This window comes from Oncorhynchus masou, chromosome 6 (genome assembly GCF_036934945.1).
Source record: "Oncorhynchus masou masou isolate Uvic2021 chromosome 6, UVic_Omas_1.1, whole genome shotgun sequence".
In the NCBI taxonomy this organism is placed as follows: Eukaryota; Metazoa; Chordata; class Actinopteri; order Salmoniformes; family Salmonidae; genus Oncorhynchus; species Oncorhynchus masou.
The window spans coordinates 25,365,612-25,388,639 of NC_088217.1; the positions used below are offsets into that span (position 1 = coordinate 25,365,612).

A 23,028-nucleotide genomic window follows, 5' to 3' on the forward strand; every position below is an offset into this window, starting at 1 on the left:
TTAAGAAACACTAGTAAGCCATCCCAACATTAGCCCTTGATCATGACCCTCAGTTCAATTGCATTACACAAGTCATTGGGCGAAGGCGTCTTCTGTATAAGGGTTTTGTTAAGATCCCTGACGCTTGTTTTGAACATTAACACGCGTTGCTTGCAGTACAATTTTGGAAACATAGGGACCTTATTTTTCATATTCACTAAGCAATACGTTTAAAAAAAATGTTTTTTTAAACGGTTAAATTGATACACCTTTTTTAGGGTTAGTGTTCCCACGCGGCCATATCGCTATGTTACAGCGCGTGTTTTTTGGAAGACAGACGGACCACCTCTGCTAATTAGCAATCTATCCTGCTCTGAACGCCTGTGTATGTAATGGAAAAATGCCACCAGAAACGTGTTGTCACTAAAAAAAATACTGTCGGCTGCAACTGTGATGAAGCCGGTAAACCGTGTACAGTGTATATTTTGCGATAAATTATTTGGATGTTATATGAACGGACGTAACGGGCTTCTGTTTCTAGAACCGTATTCCAATTGAGAATCGATTCACGTTTAAATAGAATATTTTGCTGCCAGAGCCAGTCTACCTCTAAAATAACATACAAGGTCCTTGAACCTCAAGACAGGCTCCTTATTAAGAGTAAGTACATATTGGGTTATTCCAACATTACATGTCAGGAAAAGCAGTTATTTGTCACAATTTAGAATGTATTTACTCTATTTTGAACGTTCTGTAACTTTTTGTCCAACCTCAGTATTATAATACATTTATGCAAAGGATTAAAACAACAAACAATACATGGTAGGCTACATGTTTGAGTGCAGGACTCAAATGGAACCCTTTCTTTTGTGCAAGAGATTCCGTGGTGATATTTGAAGTGCTGCACCCTAGGACCGACTGCCAGTAAGGGTATACCTCGTTGCATTGTAGCAAATATACTGGTAACTAACCCTTCTTCTGTCGGTGATTGTAGCGTCGAGAGTGATCAGGTACGATACACACACACCCTTCGGTTATCTTAATTGACATACATATCATTTAACTCCTATGTTGTCATATATGCTGCTGCTGTTTATCCTGTTGCTTAGTCACTTTATCCCTGCCTATAAATCAGTGGCGAACCGTAACTATGGCCCTAGTCTTCAGAGGGACCAAAAATCTTCCAATACGTTGTCAAACTCAAATCAAGAAAATAACATAGTATAATTTATTATAGCTTCTGTATTCGGACCATTCTAGTTCTACTGAAGGAGGAATGAAAACAGGCCTGGCCGAGCCTCGGAGACAGAAAATCATAATAATACAAAAGCACAACCATTTAATTTCCCAAATGAAATTAACAAAAGTTATTTTATGACCTTCATCACACTAACCAGTGATCTGAAGTTTAAATGCAACAATGTTTCAGTCATTATTTTCAGAGATCGCAAACATCAAGTGAGCTGCAAAAAAGTGCCATTCACCAGATTATCATTTGTAAACAAAGTTTGAAAGTTAAAAGGGTGGTGCTAACAAATTAACAACAACATCCACCTTGAAGTAAATAACAGTTTCTACAGCCGCTGTTGCCATTGTCACACTACTACAACACTAGCTAGCTAACATTACCAGCATTTTCTCGTGGGAAAACTACTGTTTGCGCCTCTGATTATTTGCTCGTCTTGCGCCCATAGTAGTGATGTGTCTAGGCCTTAGAGAAAGAGAGTGGTGCAATTTCGGCCTGCATTCCTGTATCTGCAGGAACCCCTCTTTATACTTCTACAAGTACATTTTTAGGTTAGGCAAGGCAGAAGTGATCCAGTACAGTAGGTGGCGTTATTGAACAATAACGTTGGATGCCAGCCGCCGATTAAACCCACAGAAGAAGGGGCAGGGCGACAACGGGCACTGTTTTCCTGCAGTTCTGTTAACGATGCCGAGGGCTGGTGTTCAGAATTCGGGAGCGAAGGACACTGCCAGTTTATCTAGCTAGTTCTACGGAGGACTCCGGGACACAGCAGGCGAGAGGTGGGAGTGACACTTTGTGCTCGCTAGCCAGCACACTATGGGGGGAGATTCATGCCACAATTAAGCCTCGTGAAGCTACTGATACCTCTCACCAAGTCACCTAACATCTTCCTTGCGCCATAAAATAACGCCATGAATTAACATGGACTGTCAATGGAGACAAGTTTGTTTCTAAGGCATCAAACTGCTGACACGTACATGTCATGTAGACATAGTGTTCGTGGTGTTCACATCGTGTAACACGTCACGTGTAAGTTTATTCGGAATGATTTTACCATAAACGCCTTAAACGTCTACATGTGTTACGTATTAGTTTAAGTGTCTGTTTAGTTTATCAATTTCATTTGTTGATTTAGCTAAAATAGGCCTATCACCCCAATGCAAAAATTATTAGGCTAGTTGATATCGTAGCCACCATTACTGTGTAGATATGCCTATTTCTCGCATCAATAGAAACAAGGGTTTCTTGGTAGCCTAGTGGTCAAAGCGCTGAGCCACTAACCGAAAGGTTGCTAGATTGAATCCCAAAGCTTAAAATATTCACTTTTTTGTTGTTTTGTCCAAGCAAAGCACTGTTCCACCAGGCTGCGAATACATGGATTTTGATTAAGGCAGCCCCCCCGCACCTCTCTGATTCAGAGAGGTTGGGTTGGGTTAAACGCGAAAGACGCATTTCAGTTGAATGCATTCAGTTATACAACTGACTAGGTATCCCCCTTTCCTTTTCTTTGTTGGAGGTAGCCTAGGTGTCTAGTGGCATATTCAAAACAACTCACAAGTCTGGCAAATCAATCTCTGACTTCCGAATACAGTGCCTTCAAGACAACTGGGAACTCTGGGAAAAAAACGAGCTCAGACTGGAATTTTTGTTTTGAACAGTCATCTAACTCAGAATCTCTGCATCTTACTCTGACCTGAAAATCACTGACGTCATGATTTGACCTAGTTTCCCCCCCACTTCCCAGATTTACCACTTTACCGGATTAACAGACACAGTCACCTAAAGGTGGTCTTCAAAGGCATTCTGATCTGCTTCGACTTTTACTACATCAGGTGGAATATCAGGGACCTCAAAGTACCTTATACAAAAACAGCAAAAGAAAAACACTAAGTAAATTTAAAAAAGATTATACTACAGTATATGCAATAATGTTATATACAATTGCATTGTTTACATCAGTTAACTGCTGTGGCTCCCCTCCATATGGCAGGCAATAGAGTGAATGCTCTGGAGGCCTGGACACTGCTGAGTTGTGTGCAAAGACAATTACATGTATTACCTAAAGTGAACTGAGCCTTTATTCATAGAAAATAAAACAAATTGGATCTAAAACGTTGAAAAAAAAGTACAGAATGTTTGGGCGCCATGTTAATCCCTTCTCGTTATTTTGTCTGTACATTATGCCTTGAATCTATGGTATCGTGCCCTGAAACCTGCTCCTTTTACTCTCTGTTCCGAACGTGCAAGACGGCCAGTTCTTATAGCCTTTAGCCATACCCTTATCCTACTTCCCCTCTGTTCCTCTGGTGATGTAGAGGTTAATCCAGGACCTGCAATGCCTAGCTCCACTCCTACTCCCCAGGTGCTCTCATGGGTTGACTTCTGTAACCGTAAAAGCCTTGGTTTCATGCATGTTAACATTAGAAGCCTACCCCTAAGTTTGCTTTATTCACGGCTTTAGCACATTCTGCCAACCTGTATGTCTTAGCCGTGTCTGAATCCTGGCTTAGGAAAGCCACCAAAAACCCTGACATTTCCATCCCTAACTATAACATTTTCCGCCAAGATGGAACTGCCAAAGGGGGCGGTAGCCTGCAGAGTTCTGTCTTACTATCCAGGTCTGTACCAAAACAATTTGAGCTTCTACTTCTAAAACTTCACCTTTCCAGAAACAAGTCTCTCACCATTGCCGCTTTCTATAGACCACCCTCTGCCCCCAGCTGTGCCCTGGACACCGTATGTGAATTGATTGCCCCCATCTATCTTCTGAGCTTGTGCTGCTCGGTGACCTAAACTGGGACATGCTTAACACCCCGGCCATCCTACAATCTAAGCTTGATGCCCTCAATCTCACACAAATTATCAATGAACCTACCAGGTACAACCCCAAATCCGTAAACACGGGCACCCTCATAGATATCATCCTAACTTACTCTCCCTGCAAATACACCTCTGCTGTTTTCAACCAAGATCTCAGCGATCACTGCCTCATTGCCTGCATATACGTAATGGGTCTGCGGTCAAACGACCACCCTTCATCGCTGTCAAACGCTCCCTAAAACACTTCAGCGAACAGGCCTTTCTAATCGACCTGGCCGGGGTATCCTGGAATGACATTGACCTCATCCCGTCTGTAGAGGATGCCTGGTTATTCTTTAAAAGTGCCTTCCTCACCATCTTAAATAAGCATACTCCATTAAAAAAAATTGAACCAGGAATAGATATAGCCCTTGGTTCACTCCAGACCTGTCTGCCCTTGACCAGCACAAAAACATCATGTGGCGGTCTGCATTAGTATCGAATAGCCCCTGTGATATGTAACTTTTCAGGGAAGTTAGGAACCAATATACACAGGCAGTTATGAAAGCTAAGGCTAGCTTTTTCAAACAGAAATTTGCATCCTGTAGTACAAACTCAAAAAAGTTATTGGACACTGTAAAGTCCATGGAGAATAAGAGCACCTACTCCCAGCTGCCCACTGCACTTAGGCTAGGAAACACTGCCACTACCGATAAATCCACTATAATAGAGCATTTCAATAAGCATTTTTCTACAGCTGGCCATGATTTCCACCTGGCTATCCCTACCCCGGTCAACTGCCCGGCACCCTCCACAGCAAACCCGCCCAAGCCCCCACCATTTCTCCTTCGCCCAAATCCAGATAGCTGATGTTCTGAAAGAGCTGCAAAATCTGGACCCCTACAAATCAGCCGGGCTAGACAATCTGGACCCTCTCTTTATGATAACTCTGACTTGTGTGTGGGTTTTGCCCTCTTGTGATTTGATAATACAGGACATTTCCACTACACTTTCTAATTTCTTCTAAACCAAGTTAACAAACAGATTACCAACCATTTCGAATCCCACTGTGCAATCTGGTTTCAGAGCTGGTCATGGGTGCACCTCAGCCACGCTCAAGGTCCTAAACGACATAATAAGAGACATTACTGTGCAGCCGCCTTCATCGACCTGGCCAAGGCTTTCGACTCTGTCAAATCGCCACATTCTTATCGGGCGACAAAACAGCCTTGGTTTCTCAAATGACCTCCTCGCCTGGTTCACCAACTACTTCTCTGACAGAATTCAGTGTGTCAAATCAGAGGGCCTGTTGTCCGGACCTCTGGCAGTCTCTATGAGGGTGCCACAAGGTTAAATTCTCGGGCCGACTCTCTTATCTGTAAACATCAATGATGTCGCTCTTGCTGCTGGTGATTCTCTGATCCACCTCTACGCAGACGACACCATTCTGTATACTTCTGGCCCTTCTTTGGACACTGTGTTAACTAACCTCCATACAAGCTTCAATGCCATACAACTCTCCTACCGTGGGCTCCAACTGCTCTTAAATGCAAGTAAAACTAAATGCATGCTCTTCAACCGATCGCTGCCTGCCTTCCCAGCATCACTTCTCTGGACGGTTCTGACTTAGAATATGTGGACAACTACAAATACCTGGGTGTCTGGTTAGACTGTAAACTCTCCTTCCAGACTCACATAAAGAAACTCCAATCCAAAATTAAATCTAGAATCGGCTTCCTATTTTGCAACAAAGCATCCTTCACTCATGCTGCCAAACATACCATCCTACCGATCCTCAACTTGGGTGATGTCATTTACAAAATAGCCCCCAACACTCTACTCAACAAATTGGATGCAGTCTATCACAGTGCCATCTGTTTTGTCACCAAAGCCCCATATCCTACCCACCACTACAACCTGTACGCTCTCGTTGGCTGGCCCTCGCTTCATACTCGATGCCAAACCCACTGGCTTCAGGACATCTACAAGTCTCTGCTAGGTAAAGCCCAGTCTTATCTCAGCTCACTGGTCACCATAGCAGCACCCACCCTTAGCACGCGCTCCAGCAGGTATATCTCTCTAGTCACCCCAAAAGCCAATTCCTACTTTGGCCGCCTCTCCTTCCAGTTCTCTGCTGCCAATGACTGGAATGAATTGCAAAAATCACTGACTCTTACCTCTCTCACTAGCTTTAAGCACCAGCTGTCTGAGCAACTCACAGATCACTGCACCTGTAAATAGCCCATACAACTACCTCATCCCCATACTGTATTTATTTATTGTGCTCCTTTGCACCCCTGTATCTCTACTTGCACATTCATCTTCTGCACATCAATCACTCGTGTCTAATTGGTATATTGTAATTACTTCGCCACCATGGCCTATTTAGTGCCTTAATTCCCGTTTCTTATCGCATTTGCACACACTGTATATACATTTTATTCAACTGTATTATTGACTGTATGTTTTGTTTACTCCATGTGTAACTCTGTGTTGTTATATGTGTCGAACTGCTTTGCTTTATTCTTGGCCAGGTCGCAGTTGTAAATGAGAACTTGTTCTCAACTTGCCTACCTGGCTAAATAAAGGTGAAATAAAAATAAATGTAAACCATTAGCAACCTAGCCTAATTCCATTAACTTACGTACAATGTGAATAATACCAACCAGTATTTCACTCAGTTAAAACTGCCTTCAAACATCACCAAACTCATGGACTATGTAATTAACCATGTTATCTCAATATTTTGAGTCAAATTGCATTTTTGCACATTACATACCTGAATTAATAGTTAGTGTTGAGATAGAGAAACGTTCATTTTCAGAACTAGTCATTCTCCATCATGTAGAAATGCTAAATATCTATTAAATAAGAAATGTTAAATATCTAACTCCCTTCATTGATGTCACAGCTCCCCTAGCAGCAGTAATTATATACATACATTAAATGAAAATGCCTGGGAGGAAAATTAAATCTAAAAAAAATGACCACACATGCAGTTGAAGTTGGAAGTTTACCTTAGCCAAATACATTTACTCAGTTTCACAATTCCTGACATTTAATCCCCAGTCTTAGGTCAGTTAGGATTGCCACTTATTTTAAGAATGTGAAATGTCAGAATAATAAACACAGCAAAAAAGAAAGGTCCTCTCACTGTCAACTGTGTTTATTTTCAGAAAACTTAACATGTGTAAATATTTGTATGAACATAACAAGATTAAATAACTGAGACATAAACTGAAAAAGTTCCACAGACATGGAATAATGTGTCCCTGAACAAAGGAGGGGTCAAAATCAAAAGTAACAGTCAGTATCTGGTGTGGCCACCAGCTGCATTAAGTACTGCAGTGCATCTCCTCCTCATGGACTGCACCAGATTTGCCAGTTCTTGCTGTGAGATGTTACCCCACTCTTCCACCAAGGCACCTGCAAGTTCCCAGACATTTCTAGGGGGAATTACCCTAGCCCTCACCCTCGGATCCAACAGGTCCCAGACGTGCTCAATGGGATTGAGATCCGGGCTTTTCGCTGGCCATGGCAGAACACTTAAATTCCTGTCTTGCAGGAAATCACGCACAGAATGAGCAGTATGGCTGGTGGCATTGTCATGCTGGAGGTTCATGTCAGGATGAGCCTGCAAGAAGGGTACCACATGAAGGAGGAGGATGTCTTCCTTTATGTCTTTCCTGTCACCCTGTAGCGCTGTCTTAGGGGTCTCACAGTACGGACATTGCAGTTTATTGCCCTATCCACATCTGCAGTACTCATGCCTCCTTGCAGTATGCCTGAGGAACGTTCATGCAAATTAGCAGGGACCCTGGGCATCTTTATTTTGGTGTTTTTGAGAGTCAGTAGAAATGTCTCTTTAGTGTCATACATTTTCACAACTGTGACCTTAATTGCCTACCATCTGTTAGCTGTTAGTGTTTTCACAACCGTTCCACAGTGGCATGTTCATTAATTGTTTATGGTTCATTGAACAAGATTGGGATAACAGTGTTTAAACCCTTTACAGTGAATATCTGTGAAGTTATTTGGATTTTTACTAATTATCTTTGAAAGACAGGGTCCTGAAAAATGGATGTTTCTTTTTTTGCTGAGTTTAGTAGTAATAATGATTTATTTCAGATTTTATTTCTTTCATCACATTCCCAGTGGGTCAGAAGTTTACATACACTCAATTAGTATTTGGTAGCATTGCCTTTAAATTGTTTAACTATGGTCAAACGTTTCGGGTAGCCTTCCACAAGCTTCCCACAATAAGTTGGGTGAATTTTGGCCCATTCCTCCTGACAGAGCTGGTGTAACTGAGTCAGGTTTGTAGGCCTTCTTGCTCATACACACTTTTTCAGTTCTGACCACACATTTTCTATAGGATTAAGGTCATTTGTGATGGCCACTCTAATACCTTGACTTTGTTGTCCTTAAGCTATTTTACCACAACTTTGGAAGTATGCTTGGGTGATTGTCCATTTGGAAGACCCATTTGCGACCAAGCTTTAACTTCCTGACTGATGTCTTGAGATGTTGCTTTAATATATCCACATTTTCCTGTCTCATGATGCCATCTATTTTGTGAAGTGCACCAGTCCGTCCTGCATCATAGCACCCCCACAACATGATGCTGCCACCCCCGTGCTTCACAGTTGGGATGGTGTCCACCTTTTTCCTCCAAACATAATGATGGTCATTATGACCAAACAGTTTATTTTTTTGGTTCTTCAGACCAGAGGATATTTCTCCAAAAAGTACTATCTTTGTCCCCGTGTGGTCAGGCTTTTTTATGTGGGTTTTGGGGCAGTGTCTTCTTCCTTGCTGAGCGGCCTTTCAGGTTATGTCGATATAGGGCTTGTTTTACTGTGGATATAGATACTTTTGTACCTGTTTCCTCCAGCATCTTCACAGGGTCCTTTGCTGTTGTTCTGGTATTGATTTGCACTTTCCGCACCAAAGTATGTTCATCTCTAGGAGAAAGAACATGTCTTCTTCCTGAGCGGTATGACGGCTGCGTGGTCCCATGGTGTTTATACTTGCATAGTATTGGTTGTACAGATGAACGGGGTACCTTCAGGCGTTTGGAAATTACTCCCAAGGAGGAACCAGACTTGTTTCATCCTTGACAATTTTTTTCTGAGGTCTTTGCTGATTTCCTTTGATTTTCCTGTAATGTCAAGCAAAGAGGCACTGAGTTTGAAGGTGGGCCTTGAAATACATCCACAGGTATACCTCCAATTGACTCAAATGATGTCAATTAGCCTTTTCAGAAGCTTCTAAAGCCATGACATGTTTAAAGGCACAGTCAATTTAGTGTATGTAAACTTCTGATCCACTGGAAGTTTGATACAGTGAAATAATCTGTCTGTAAACAATTGTTGGAAAAATGACTTGTCATGCACAAAGTAGATGTCCTAAATGACTTGCCAAAACTATAGTTTGTTAACAAGACATTTGTGGAGTGGTTGAGAAACAAGTTTTAATGACTCCAACCTAAGTGTATGTATGTAAACTTCCGACTTTAACTGTATGTGTGTCACATACAGTGGGGCAAAACATATTTAGTCAGCCACCAATTGTGCAAGTTCTCCCACTTAAAAGGATGAGACCTGTAATTTTCATCATAGGTACACTTCAACTCTGACGGACAAAATGAGGGGGGAAGATCCAGAAAATCACATTGTAGGATTTTTAATGAATTTATTTGCAAATTATGGTGGAAAATAAGTATTTGGTCACCTACAAACAAGCAAGATTTCTGGCTCTCGCAGACCTGTAAATTCTTCTTTAAGAGGTTCCTCTGTCCTCCACTCGTTACCTGTATTAATGGCACCTGTTTGAACTTGTTATCAGTATAAAAGACACCTGTCCACAACCTCAAACAGTCACACTCCAAACTCCACTATGGCCAAGACCAAAGAGCTGTCAAAGGACACCAGAAACAAAATTGTAGACTTGCACCAGTCTGGGAAGACTGACTCTGCAATAGGTAAGCAGCTTGGTTTGAAGAAATCAACTGTGGGAGCAATTATTAGGAAATGGAAGACATACAAGACATGACCACTGATAATCTCCCTCGATCTGGGGCTCCACGCAAGATCTCACTCCGTGGGGTCAAAATGATCACAAGAACTGTGAACAAAAATCCCAGAACCACATGAGGAGACCTAGTGTATGACCTGCAGAGAGCTGGGACTAAAGTAACAAAGCCTACCATCAGTAACACACTACGCCGCCAGGGACTCAAATCCTGCAGTGCCAGACATGTCCCCCTGCTTAAGCCAGTACATGTCCAGGCCCGTCTGAAGTTTGCTAGAGAGCATTTGGATGATCCAGAAGGAGATTGGGAGAATGTCATATGGTCAGATGAAACCAAAATATAACTTTTTGGTAAAAACTCAACCCGTCGTGTTTGGAGGACAAAGAATGCTGAGTTGCATCCAAAGAACACCATACCTAATGTGAAGCATGGGGGTGGAAACATCATGCTTTGGGGCTGTTTTTCTGCAAAGGGACCAGGACGACTGATCCGTTTAAAGGAAAGAATGAATGGGGCCATGTATCGTGAGATTTTGAGTGAAAACCTCCTTCCATCAGCAAGGGCATTGAAGATGAAACGTGGCTGGGTCTTTCAGCATGACAATGATCCCAAACACACCGCCCGGGCAACGAAGGAGTGGCTTCGTAAGAAGCATTAAGGTCCTGGAGTGGCCTAGCCAATCTCCAGATCTCAACCCCATAGAAAATCGTTGGAGGGATTTTGGCCCAGCAACAGCCCCAAAACATCACTGCTCTAGAGGAGATCTGCATGGAGGAATGGGCCAAAATACCAGCAACATTGTGTGAAAACCTTGTGAAGACTTACAGAAAACGTTTGACCTCTGTCATTGCCAACAAAGGGTATATAACAAAGTATTGAAAAACTTTTGTTATTGACCAAATACTTATTTTCCATCATAATTTGCAAATTCATTAATCCTACAATGTGATTTTCTGGATTTTTCTTCTCATTTTGTCTGTCATAGTTGAAGTGTACCTATAATGAAAATTACAGGCCTCTCTCATATTTTTAAGTGGGAGAACTTGCACAATTGGTGGCTGACTAAATACTTTTTTTGCCCCACTGTATACACATGGCATATGCTTGAGTACCACCTTGACATCTGATCTGCTTGCCTCAAATTAATTCTAGAACATTGGTAGCCAGGATTAGCTATTTCAAATCAAATCTAACTTTTTCACATGCGCCACATACAAGTGTAGACCTTACCGTGAAATGCTTACTTACAAGCCGTTAACCAACAGTGCAGTTCAAGAAGAGTTTAATAAACAACGAGTAACAGCATTGTACAAAACAAATGGAGAGGGTGGGGGGGGCAATGCAGTAGCAGCAGTGTCTCTAGTCTCATAATAATTGCATAACGGTGCAAGTTAGACGTCTTCTTTTGTTTGCATGTTTTTTTGTTTTTTTATTGAACCTTTATTTAACTCGTCAGTTAAGAACAAATTCTTATTTACAATGACGACCTACCCCAGCTAAACCCGGACGACGCTGGGCCAATTGTGCGCTGCCCTATGGAACTCTCAATCGCGGCCGGGTGTGATACAGCCTGGAAACAAACCAGGGTCTGTAGTTATGCCTCTAACACTGAGATGCAGTGCCTTAGACCGCTGCGCCACTCGGGTGTCCCAAGCAAGTCTTTTTTTGTTGGTCTTGCCGATGTTGTGATCACACACCGTTTACTTTGCCTGCTTGCAAATGTGTGCAAAAAGTGGGGATGTTTCATAGTATTTCTGATTATCTTAACTCACCAGCACCAATTAATTGTATTTTTCACAGATATCCACAACTGCAGTACAGGCCTACACTCGGTTAAAAAGGTGCTAACTAACAGGATCATTCCGCTGTCCCCATAGGAGAACCCTTTTTGATTCCAGGTAGAACCCCTTCTGTGTCTAGGTAGAACCCTTTTTGGTTCCATTCCACAGAGGGTTCTACCTGGAACCAAAAAGTTCTCTCCTTTGTAGACAACCAAAGAACCCTGTTGGAACCCGTTTCTCAAAGAGCGTACTCAACAAGTTTAGCCTGTTAAGTTTACACCATTTGATTCTGTACTCAAACATCTGCCTGGTATTCAAGATAATATGCAACATAGCACCACCACCTTTTGAAGGTTTTCGTCAACCTGTGCTCAGACTTAAATCGCAGTGTTCCAAGAACCTCCACCAGGGGTGACTGTAGTATCCTCAAACGGACAAAAAGCAGACAAGGCACCCAAACACTCATTTTAGATCCCATGGGATCTTAATTTTCATACTGTCTGCTCTCACTACCTCCTTTGCCAACTTCTCATGTCTTCACTTGGAACTCCATCCACACACACACACACACACACTATAGCACCTTGCTTACATTTCTCACATTTTAGGCATCCAGCTGAAGCCTTGGATGGATCATGTTACACTGAGATGGGCACGGGTATATGTACAGTCATTTTTTGTGTGGTGGCAAAGTAGTTGAACAGGAGAAGAGGATGTGGTTACTTGTGGAGGGAGAACAGTGAGGGTGGTGGGTTGAGCACCTGCAGTGAAGCTGATTGGTTGCTCATCACATCTTGACTAAAAGAAAGCGATTTAGAAAATTAGTTAGACATTGCCATAGTTCAACAGCTGAAAAGCTGTCATTAACATACTCCCAGAGATAGCAATGTATTCACTGAATAAAGTAGCCTACCCATCCCCATTTACAATTGTATTCATCAATGAAATAAATTATACTATATCACATTCAATTACATTATTGTTGTAGATATAGATTACTCTTGTATCTACAATAACATAATCATGGAATGAAATAGCGTACCCATCCACATTTAATTGATAAATTAGATAAATAATACTAGCACATACAGTTAGATTGTAGAATAGGCTACTACTGTATCCACACTATATTAGGATACTGTTGTGTGATTTTAGGTCTTCAATCGAAGTTGCATGTTGTACCTCGTTTCCCTTTAGTGAAAAGTAGTTATTTAATTTACAATTTAATTAATCCATGAAATAAATAATACTAGCACATCAAATTACGTTATTGTACACTCTCCTACTCTGCTATCGACATAGTAAATAATATTGCCTACGTGCTTTCGACAATACGTTATCAACAAAAAAATATTTTCAAATAAACCACATTTGCCTTAACACAGTAGGCCTAAATATTTCCTAACGATATCACAACAACGATATAGCCTACTTACTCCTCAATTGGATCAAGTACATCTTGGTAATTATTTTCATAGTTTCTAATGAAACTACATGGGACAGACACTCAAATCGCTTCTGTCGCTTGTAAAAAAAAAAAAACAAGAATGAATGAATGTGTCGCCGCTGAGCTCTCAAATACCGTGCCAGTCTCTCACTTTATGACCAGTCACTGCAATCCGGATTCCTTGGGACGTCCTTACCTTTAACTAACACTAAACTTTACCAATTTACATTATGAGACTTTTTTATTTTGTTTTATTTTGTACCTGTTTTAACTAGGCAAGTCGGTTAAGAACAAATTCTTATTTTCAATGATAGCCTAGGAACAGTGGGTTAACTGCTTTGTTCAGGGGCTCCTTCTGTACTTGATAGAGAGATGGACATCCCAAGGAGTCAGATTAGCACAGACCCTCTGGGAAAGTCTATGAACTGCTCTATTCGACTGAAGGGACATCCCAAGGATCCCTAATTGCACCTATGAACTCCTCTGAAAGCTGTGGACACAACTGTTATTGGTTGTCTGTGGAACTGGTAACAACACCGTCTGTGATTGGCTAACAACATTTAGATCTGTATACAGCTAGATAAGATAACATACCATGCTATGAGGTGTTGAGGGAAAGACAGATTATCTATAGATTGGGCATCATCTTTTCTAGGCCATTAGCGATAACAGGAACTATACACGTAGGCTACACTATAGTTCAATGTGGCTACGTTGGAATGTCTGCTTGCACGGGAGAAATTGTACATTTCTAACAGTTATGGTTGAGATTTAATAAATAAATATAAACTATGCACATTATGACTTTCATTAACTTCTCTAGGGTAGGGGACAGCATTTGGAATTTTGGATGAAAAGCATGCCCAAATTAAACTGCCTTCTACTCAGGCCCAGAAGATAAAATATGCATATAATTAGTAGATTTGGATAGAAAACTCTAAAGTTTCCAAAACTGTTAAAATAATGTCTGTGAGTATAACATAACTGATTTGGCAGGCAAAAACCTGAGAAAAATCCATTCAGGAAGTAGGATTGTTGTTGTTGTAGTTTTCTATTCAATGCCATTACAGTATCCATTGAATTAGGACTATGCCATCCACTAGATGTTACGTCTTTAGAAATTGTTTCAGGCCTATATTCTGAAAAATTAGGGAGTAAGAGCAGTTTGAATGAGTGGACCCTGCCGTGTCAGAGCTTTTTCATGCGCGCGACCAGAGTGCCTTTCTTGTTTACCTTTATATTGACGACGTTATTGTCCGGTTGAAATATTGTAGATTATTTAGGCTAAAAACAACCTGATGATTGAATCTAAACATCGTTTGACATGTTTCTATGAACTTTACGGATACAATTTGGATTTTTTTGTCTGCCTGTTGTGACTGCGTTTGAGCCTGTGGATTACTAAAGAAAACAAGCGAACAAAACTGATATTTTTGGATATAAGAATACATTAATGTCTTCTGAGTGCAAACATATGAAGATCATCAAAGGTAAGTGATTAATTCTCTCTCTATTTTTGACTTGTGTAAATCTTCTACTTGGCTGGTTACTGTTTGTAATGATTTGTCTGCAGAGCTATGTTCTCAAATAATTGTAAGGTATGCATTTTTGAAATCTGACACAGTGGTTGGATTCACAAGAAGTTAATCTTTAAACCAATGTAAAATAGTTGTATCTTTTCTGAATTTTTATAATGAGTGAGTATTTCTGTATTTGAATTTGGCGCTCTGCAATCTCACTGGATGTTGGACAGGTGGGACGCTAGCGTCCCACATACCATAGAGAGGTTAATACGCAATGCAGGCATCACGCACACGTTAGTAAGGCGTTGGTGTCATGTCAGTCAGACCCGTAACGCAGGAGTCACACAGACGTTTGTAAGGCGTTGGTATCATGTCGGGTTGTACGGTTGCCTAGGCTTATGTCCCTGATCACCCCCCATAGCACACGGTGTCGCTAACTACCTCTGCACATCGACTCGGTACTGGTACCCCGTGTATATAGACATATCCATTAAACATTTCAGAAAGAAGGGAGCTCTGAAGATGCAACAATTTACAACTATCATGGGTTGCTAATATGACTAGGATCATACCTTTGGCTGCTAGACAATGTAATAAAGTTTAAAGTAAACCAAAAGAACAGGTGAACATTGAGGTCTTTATAAAATAATTCTCTCCATGTTTCTATGGTGGGATTTTGGCTATAGGCTACTATGAAGCAAGGCAAAACATGCCTCATAATGTCATGAAGTAAAACGTAAGGAAGGGAAAATATAGCGATGCTAATGGTAGGCCTAACCGTCTTCTGGTAGATGGAAAGGCTTTCCCAAAAACTCTCCATTTAAAATGTTAACTAGCTACAAAGTAGTCTTTGAGTGGGCCCTCAGTTATTGTTAGTTATTACCGCGGAGCGCACGCTTCAAACATATTGTGTAATGTGAATTGTCAATGATCACGGCTCTACGGATCCTCATAGGCCAATTATGCAATCGATATTGTTAACAGGTAATGAAATTAATTACATGTACACATGAAAGGGTGAAATGAGAAACATCATTGTTTGCTGAACTGATCGAATTTGATATCAAACTAATGGGGATTATAGATTGAATAACCATTCACTGTTTGTATTCTTTCATGATTTATGATAAATAGTTATGAGCCTAAATAACTCACAGATGATTACTATTGACTTCTTAATGAACTGGACTGTTGAATACCCTAAATTATGTTAATAATGATTGTTATAATTTGATCTTTGATTATGAATTTGATTGGATACATGTTATATTGTTTCCTTTGTTATGCAGCACAGACTACATTTACATTACATTTAAGTCATTTGGCAGACGCTCTTATCCAGAGCGATTTACAAATTGGTGAATTCACCTTATGACATCCAGTGGAACAGCCACTTTACAATGGTGCATCTAAATCATTTAAGGGGGGGTGAGAAGGATTACTTTATCCTATCCTAGGTATTCCTTAAAGAGGTGGGGTTTCAGGTGTCTCCGGAAGGTGGTGATTGACTCCGCTGTCCTGGCGTCGTGAGGGAGTTTGTTCCACCATTGGGGGGCCAGAGCAGCGAACAGTTTTGACTGGGCTGAGCGGGAACTGTACTTCCTCAGTGGTAGGGAGGCGAGCAGGCCAGAGGTGGATGAACGCAGAGCCCTTGTTTGGGTGTAGGGCCTGATCAGAGCCTGGAGGTACTGCGGTGCCGTTCCCCTCACAGCTCCGTAGGCAAGCACCATGGTCTTGTAGCGGATGCGAGCTTCAACTGGAAGCCAGTGGAGAGAGCGGAGGAGCGGGGTGACGTGAGAGAACTTGGGAAGGTTGAACACCAGACAGGCTGCGGCGTTCTGGATGAGTTGTAGGGGTTTAATGGCACAGGCAGGGAGCCCAGCCAACAGCGAGTTGCAGTAATCCAGACGGGAGATGACAAGTGCCTGGATTAGGACCTGCGCCCCTTCCTGTGTGAGGCAGGGTCGTACTCTGCGGATGTTGTAGAGCATGAACCTACAGGATCGGGCCACCGCCTTGATGTTAGTTGAGAACGACAGGGTGTTGTCCAGGATCACGCCAAGGTTCTTAGCGCTCTGGGAGGAGGACACAATGGAGTTGTCAACCGTGATGGCGAGATCATGGAACGGGCAGTCCTTCCCCGGGAGGAAGAGCAGCTCCGTCTTGCCGAGGTTCAGCTTGAGGTGGTGATCCGTCATCCACACTGATATGTCTGCCAGACATGCAGAGATGCGATTCGCCACCTGGTCATCAGAAGGGGGAAAGGAGAAGATTAATTGTGTGTCGTCTGCATAGCAATGATAGGAGAGACCATGTGGAGAGACCATGTGAGGTTATGACAGAGCCAAGTGACTTGGTGTATAGCGAGAATAGGAGAGGGCCTAGAACAGAGCCCTGGGGGACACCAGTGGTGAGAGCGCGTGGTGAGGAGACAGATTCTCGCCACGCCACCTGGTAGGAGCGACCTGTCAGGTAGGACGTGGTGGGCCGCGCCGGAGATGCCCAACTCGGAGAGGGTGGAGAGGAGGATCTGATGGTTCACAGTATCGAAGGCAGCCGATAGGTCTAGAAGGATGAGAGCAGAGGAGAGAGAGTTAGCTTTAGCAGTGCGGAGCGCCTCCGTGATACAGAGAAGAGCAGTCTCAGTTGAATGACTAGTCTTGAAACCTGACTGATTTGGATCAAGAAGGTCATTCTGAGAGAGATAGCGGGAGAGCTGGCCAAGGACGGCACGTTCAAGAGTTTTGGAGAGAAAAGAAAGAAGGGATACTGGTCTGTAGTTGTTGACATCGGAGGGATCGAGTGTAGGTTTTTTCAGAAGGGGTGCAACTCTCGCTCTCTTGAAGACGGAAGGGACGTAGCCAGCGGTCAGGGATGAGTTGATGAGCGAGGTGAGGTAAGGGAGAAGGACTCTGGAAATGGTCTGGAGAAGAGAGGAGGGGATAGGGTCAAGCGGGCAGGTTGTTGGGCGGCCGGCCGTCACAAGAAGCGAGATTTCATCTGGAGAGAGAGGGGAGAAAGAGGTCAGAGCACAGGGTAGGGCAGTGTGAGCAGAACCAGCGGTGTCGTTTGACTTAGCAAACGAGGATCGGATGTCGTCGACCTTCTTTTCAAAATGGTTGACGAAGTCATCTGCAGAGAGGGAGGAGGGGGGGGGGGGAGGAGGATTCAGGAGGGAGGAGAAGGTGGCAAAGAGCTTCCTAGGGTTAGAGGCAGATGCTTGGAATTTAGAGTGGTAGAAAGTGGCTTTAGCAGCAGAGGCAGAGGAGGAGAATGTAGAGAGGAGGGAGTGAAAGGATGCCAGGTCCACAGGGAGGCGAGTTTTCCTCCATTTCCGCTCGGCTGCCCGGAGCCATGTTCTGTGAGCTCGCAATGAGTCGTCGAGCCACGGAGCGGGAGGGGAGGACCGAGCCGGCCTGGAGGATAGGGGACATAGAGAGTCAAAGGATGCAGAAAGGGAAGAGAGGAGGGTTGAGGAGGCAGAATCAGGAGATAGGTTGGAGAAGGTTTGAGCAGAGGGAAGAGATGATAGGATGGAAGAGGAGAGAGTAGCGGGGGAGAGAGAGCGAAGGTTGGGACGGCGCGATACCATCCGAGTAGGGGCAGTGTGGGAAGTGTTGGATGAGAGCGAGAGGGAAAAGGATACAAGGTAGTGGTCGGAGACTTGGAGGGGAGTTGCAATGAGGTTAGTGGAAGAACAGCATCTAGTAAAGATGAGGTCGAGCGTATTGCCTGCCTTGTGAGTAGGGGGAAGGTGAGAGGGTGAGGTCAAAAGAGGAGAGGAGTGGAAAGAAGGAGGCAGAGAGGAATGAGTCAAAGGTAGACGTGGGGAGGTTAAAGTCGCCCAGGACTGTGAGAGGTGAGCCGTCCTCAGGAAAGGAGCTTATCAAGGCATCAAGCTCATTGATGAACTCTCCGAGGGAACCTGGAGGGCGATAAATGATAAGGATGTTAAGCTTGAAAGGGCTGGTAACTGTGACAGCATGGAATTCAAAGGAGGCGATAGACAGATGGGTAAGGGGAGAAAGAGAGAATGACCACTTGGGAGAGATGAGGATCCCGGTGCCACCACCCCGCTGACCAGAAGCTCTCGGGGTGTGCGAGAACACGTGGGCGGACGAAGAGAGAGCAGTAGGAGTAGCAGTGTTATCTGTGGTGATCCATGTTTCCGTCAGTGCCAAGAAGTCGAGGGACTGGAGGGAGGCATAGGCTGAGATGAACTCTGCCTTGTTGACCGCAGATCGGCAGTTCCAGAGGCTACCGGAGACCTGGAACTCCACGTGGGTCGTGCGCGCTGGGACCACCAGATTAGGGTGGCCGCGGCCACGCAGTGTGGAGCATTTGTATGGTCTGTGCAGAGAGGAGAGAACAGGGATAGATAGACACATAGTTGACAGGCTACAGAAGAGGCTACGCTAATGCAAAGGAGATTGGAATGACAAGTGGACTACACGTCTCAAATGTTCAGAAAGTTAAGCTTACGTAGCAAGACTCTTATTGACTAAAATGATTGAAATGATACAGTACTGCTGGAGTAGGCTAGCTGGCAGTGGCTGCGTTGTTGACTTTGTAGGCTAGCTGGCAGTGGCTGCGTTGTTGACACTACACTAATCAAGTCGTTCCGTCGAGTGTAATAGTTTCTACAGTGCTGCTATTCGGGGGCTAGCTGGCTAGCTAGCAGTGTTGATTACGTTACGTTACGTTAAAAGAACGACAATAGCTGGCTAGCTAACCTAGAAAATTGCTCTAGACTACACAATTGTCTTTGAGACAAAGACGGCTATGTAGCTAGCTAGCTACGATCAAACAAATCAAACCGTTGTACTGTAATGAAGTGAAATGAAAATGTGATACTACCTGTGGAGCAAAGCGGAATGTTGACCGGGTTGTTGAAGTTCTATTCGGTAGACGTTGGCTAGCTGTTGGCTAGCTAGCTAGCAGTATCTCCTACGTTAAGGACGACAGATAGCTGGCTAGCTAACCTCGGTAAATTAAGATAATCACTCTAAGTCTACACACTCTAAACTACACAATTATCTTGGATACGAAGACAGCAAAGACAACTATGTAGCTAGCTAACACTACACTAATCAAGTCGTTCAGTTGAGTGTAATAGTTTCTACAGTGCTGGTAATCGGTAGACGGTGGACGTTAGCTAGCTGCTGGGCAGATAGCAGTGTAGACTACGTTAGGACGACGAAATACGATAATTACGCAATTATCTTTGATACAAAGACGGCTATGTAGCTAGCTAAGAAGAAATTGCTAAGATTAGACAAATCAAACCGTTGTACTATAATGAAATGTAATGAAAAGTTATACTACCTGCGGACCGAAGTGTAGATCTGACCGCTCGCTCCAACCCGGATGTTCTCAGTAAATATACCACTTTATGGTTAAAAGAATTCCTTCCTCATTCTCATCCATTCCTCTGTCACTCGACCCGTGACCACCTGTTCACCCTCACTGTCAGTCATTCTACCCGTCCAGCTACCCACACAGATTCCACTAATCTTTCAGTGCCTTCCAGAGCTTTTTTGTGTTTTATTTTGCAGCCTTAGCTATTTTGTTAATTTTCTTTTTGTCAATGCAGTGAAAGTAGCTGAGCCATTTTTCATACTTTTTCTGATTTCCTCCATCTCAGCTACATCTACAACATGAGATGCGTGTGGATGTGTGTATTTCTGTGGCAGGTGTGATGCATGTGCCACTGCGCTGGGTGCTGTGGGATGTGAAAGACACCTTGCTGAAGGTGCGCAGGTCTGTCGGGGAGCAGTACTGCCAGGAGGTCAAGCGAACAGCAGGTTTCAGTCTTAACCCTACAGAGGTGGAGGCTGCCTTCCGCCAGTCCTTCCACCAGTACTCCAAACTCTACCCCAACTACGGTACGGCCCAGGGCCTGGGGGGGAAGGCCTGGTGGATGGGAGTGGTTCGGGACACCTTCGCCCAGTGTAGAGTACAGGACGCAGCCCTACTGGACACACTGGCCCACAACTTGTATCATGGCTTCTGCAGCCCTAATAACTGGGAGGTGAGGGGATTATAAAACTTGCTTCACTCAGCATGACAGTATGTTGTATAATTCATGTAACATCTCCAAAAATGTGATATTATGATTGCGCAAAATGATCATGCATTCATTAACATAGTTAAATTGTAAACCATCCTCAATATCAATTGGAACAATTGTGCCACATTCTGAAATTAATAGCCTGTATTTTCCGTCCTAAGGTATTTCCAGACTCGGCGAAGACCCTGGAGAGCATATCCTCCCTGGGACTGAAGCAGGGTGTGGTGTCCAACTTTGACAATCGCCTGGAGGGGATTCTACGAGGCTGTGGCCTGCTGTCTCACTTCAGCTTCCTGCTCACCTCAGAGGAGGCTGGTATAGCCAAGCCTAACCCAGCCATCTTCCACCAGGCACTAGAGAAATGTGGCGTAACAGCCGCGAGTGTAGCTCACATTGGGGACCATTATGTCTATGACTATGTGACCTCTCGGTCACTGGGCCTCCATGGGTACTTGCTGGACAGACAGGGCAGGAATAAATACCCTGATGTTCCCCCACAGCATCGACTAAAGACCCTGGAGGAGCTACCTGCACGTCTCCAGCAACATATGGACTAAATGTTATCTATTACACAACTAAACTCAAGCCAGGACTCAAACAAACCGCACTGTGCCAACATTTCACTGCACTTGACATTAAAGTATAAAAACTATATATAAAAGCCAGGCAAGTCAGTCAAGAACAAATTCTTATTTTCAATGACGGCCTAGGAACAGTGGGTTAACTGCCTGTTCAGGGGCAGAATGACAGATTTGTACCTTGTCAGCTCGGGGATTCGAACTTGCAACCTTTCGGTTACTAGTCCAACGCTCTAACCACTAGGCTACCCTGCCGCCCATCAGGAAGTCCAGCATCCAGTTGCAGAGGGAGGTGTTTCGTCCCAGGGTCCTTAGCTTATTGATGAGCTTTGAGGGCACTATGGTGTTGAACACTGAGCTGTAGTCAGTGAATAGCATTCTCATGTGGGGGGTTCCTTTTGTCCAGGTGGGAAAGGGCAGTGTGGAGTGCAAAAGAGTGTGTCATCTGTGGATCTGTTGGGGCGGTATGCAAATTGGAGTGGGTCTAGGGTTCCTGGGATAATGGTGTTGAAATCCCCCCCCCCCTATCCCAACAGAGGGTAAAGGGTATATGGATATTTGTATGCATAGCTGACTATTCTACTGTATACTAAATGAAAGAAATGCTCATATCTTTGATACTGTACCACATTTTTCCCTTTTATTTGCAAGGGGGGAAACCCTCTAATCTTGTTCTAGTATTGTAATGTCTAATTCAAAGATGTGGCATGAATAAGAATCAAATAACTCAAGTGAATTTTGTTGAAAAGGGTGTCTAATCAATGATACAACAATGAATGTATTGTACTGGATTGAATGACAACGAACTCAAATATAATGGGTTCAATTAAGAAGCTGTAATATGATTATGATTGGGGTGACAAAATCCTACAAAACAAGGTTTTTAGTTTATTTTCAATTAAAGACCTAGACAACCAGGAAAGAGGAGTTCCTTAATTATTAGTGACCTTAATTCATCGATCAAGTACAAGGGTGGAGAGAATCTGCAGACATTCAGCCCTCCATGGAATGAGTTTGACATATGCTATACAACTGTCATGACGTGGCCCTTTCTGGGTATAGAGCGTGGCAAACCCCTCCCTCTCCTACACCCAGGTTCTGTTATCTCAGGTCGTAAATTCCTGGAAAAGACTCCTCCTGGCCATGCAGTATAGAGAGTTTCACAGTAGAATAAAGGAACTTCTTCTACAATCACAGAACTGAACAATTATCCATGTTTTGGAGAATGTGTAAACAGTCAGTGGAGAAGCCAGCTACGACCCAGTCAGTTTTGTTTCATGTTTGTGACCTCATGAAAGACAACACAGCCACATTACCATATCTCTGTTTATACAGGTGCCTCCATTATGAGGTTTGCGTCTAATTATTGTATAAAATGAATGAGATGAGTAAAGATTAAACTATTTGTGAAATTGTTAAATGTGAGAGAATTGTATTCCCTTTAAAGTTTAACTAAGTCATTGGCCCGCCCCCATGAGCACAGACAGGATCTGGCGTCATGGAACAGCCCTTCTCTACTGTTACGAATAAAAAACCCACCTGAATAATTCCTCTTCAGACCATGCTTA

General features: G+C 43.3%; 1 protein-coding gene across 1 annotated transcript; it reads left to right on the top strand.

Annotated features, from left to right (window-relative positions):
• The first annotated feature begins 892 nt into the window (after positions 1-892).
• On the top strand, positions 893-22,387 carry hdhd3 (haloacid dehalogenase-like hydrolase domain containing 3). Its single transcript, XM_064968073.1, has 3 exons — positions 893-989; positions 20,506-20,843; positions 21,044-22,387. The coding sequence occupies exons 2-3, from the start codon at positions 20,511-20,513 to the stop codon at positions 21,437-21,439; spliced, it is 729 nt and encodes a 242-aa protein (XP_064824145.1). The 5' UTR covers positions 893-989; positions 20,506-20,510; the 3' UTR covers positions 21,440-22,387.
• Positions 22,388-23,028: the final 641 nt, after the last annotated feature.

Coding starts and splice junctions, on each gene's coding strand:
- hdhd3 (XM_064968073.1), top strand. CDS start 20,511: ATGCATGTGCCACTGCGCTGGGTGCTGTGGGATGTGAAAGACACCTTG. Junction 20,844..21,043: donor GCAGCCCTAATAACTGGGAG/GTGAGGGGATTA, acceptor TTCCGTCCTAAG/GTATTTCCAGACTCGGCGAA.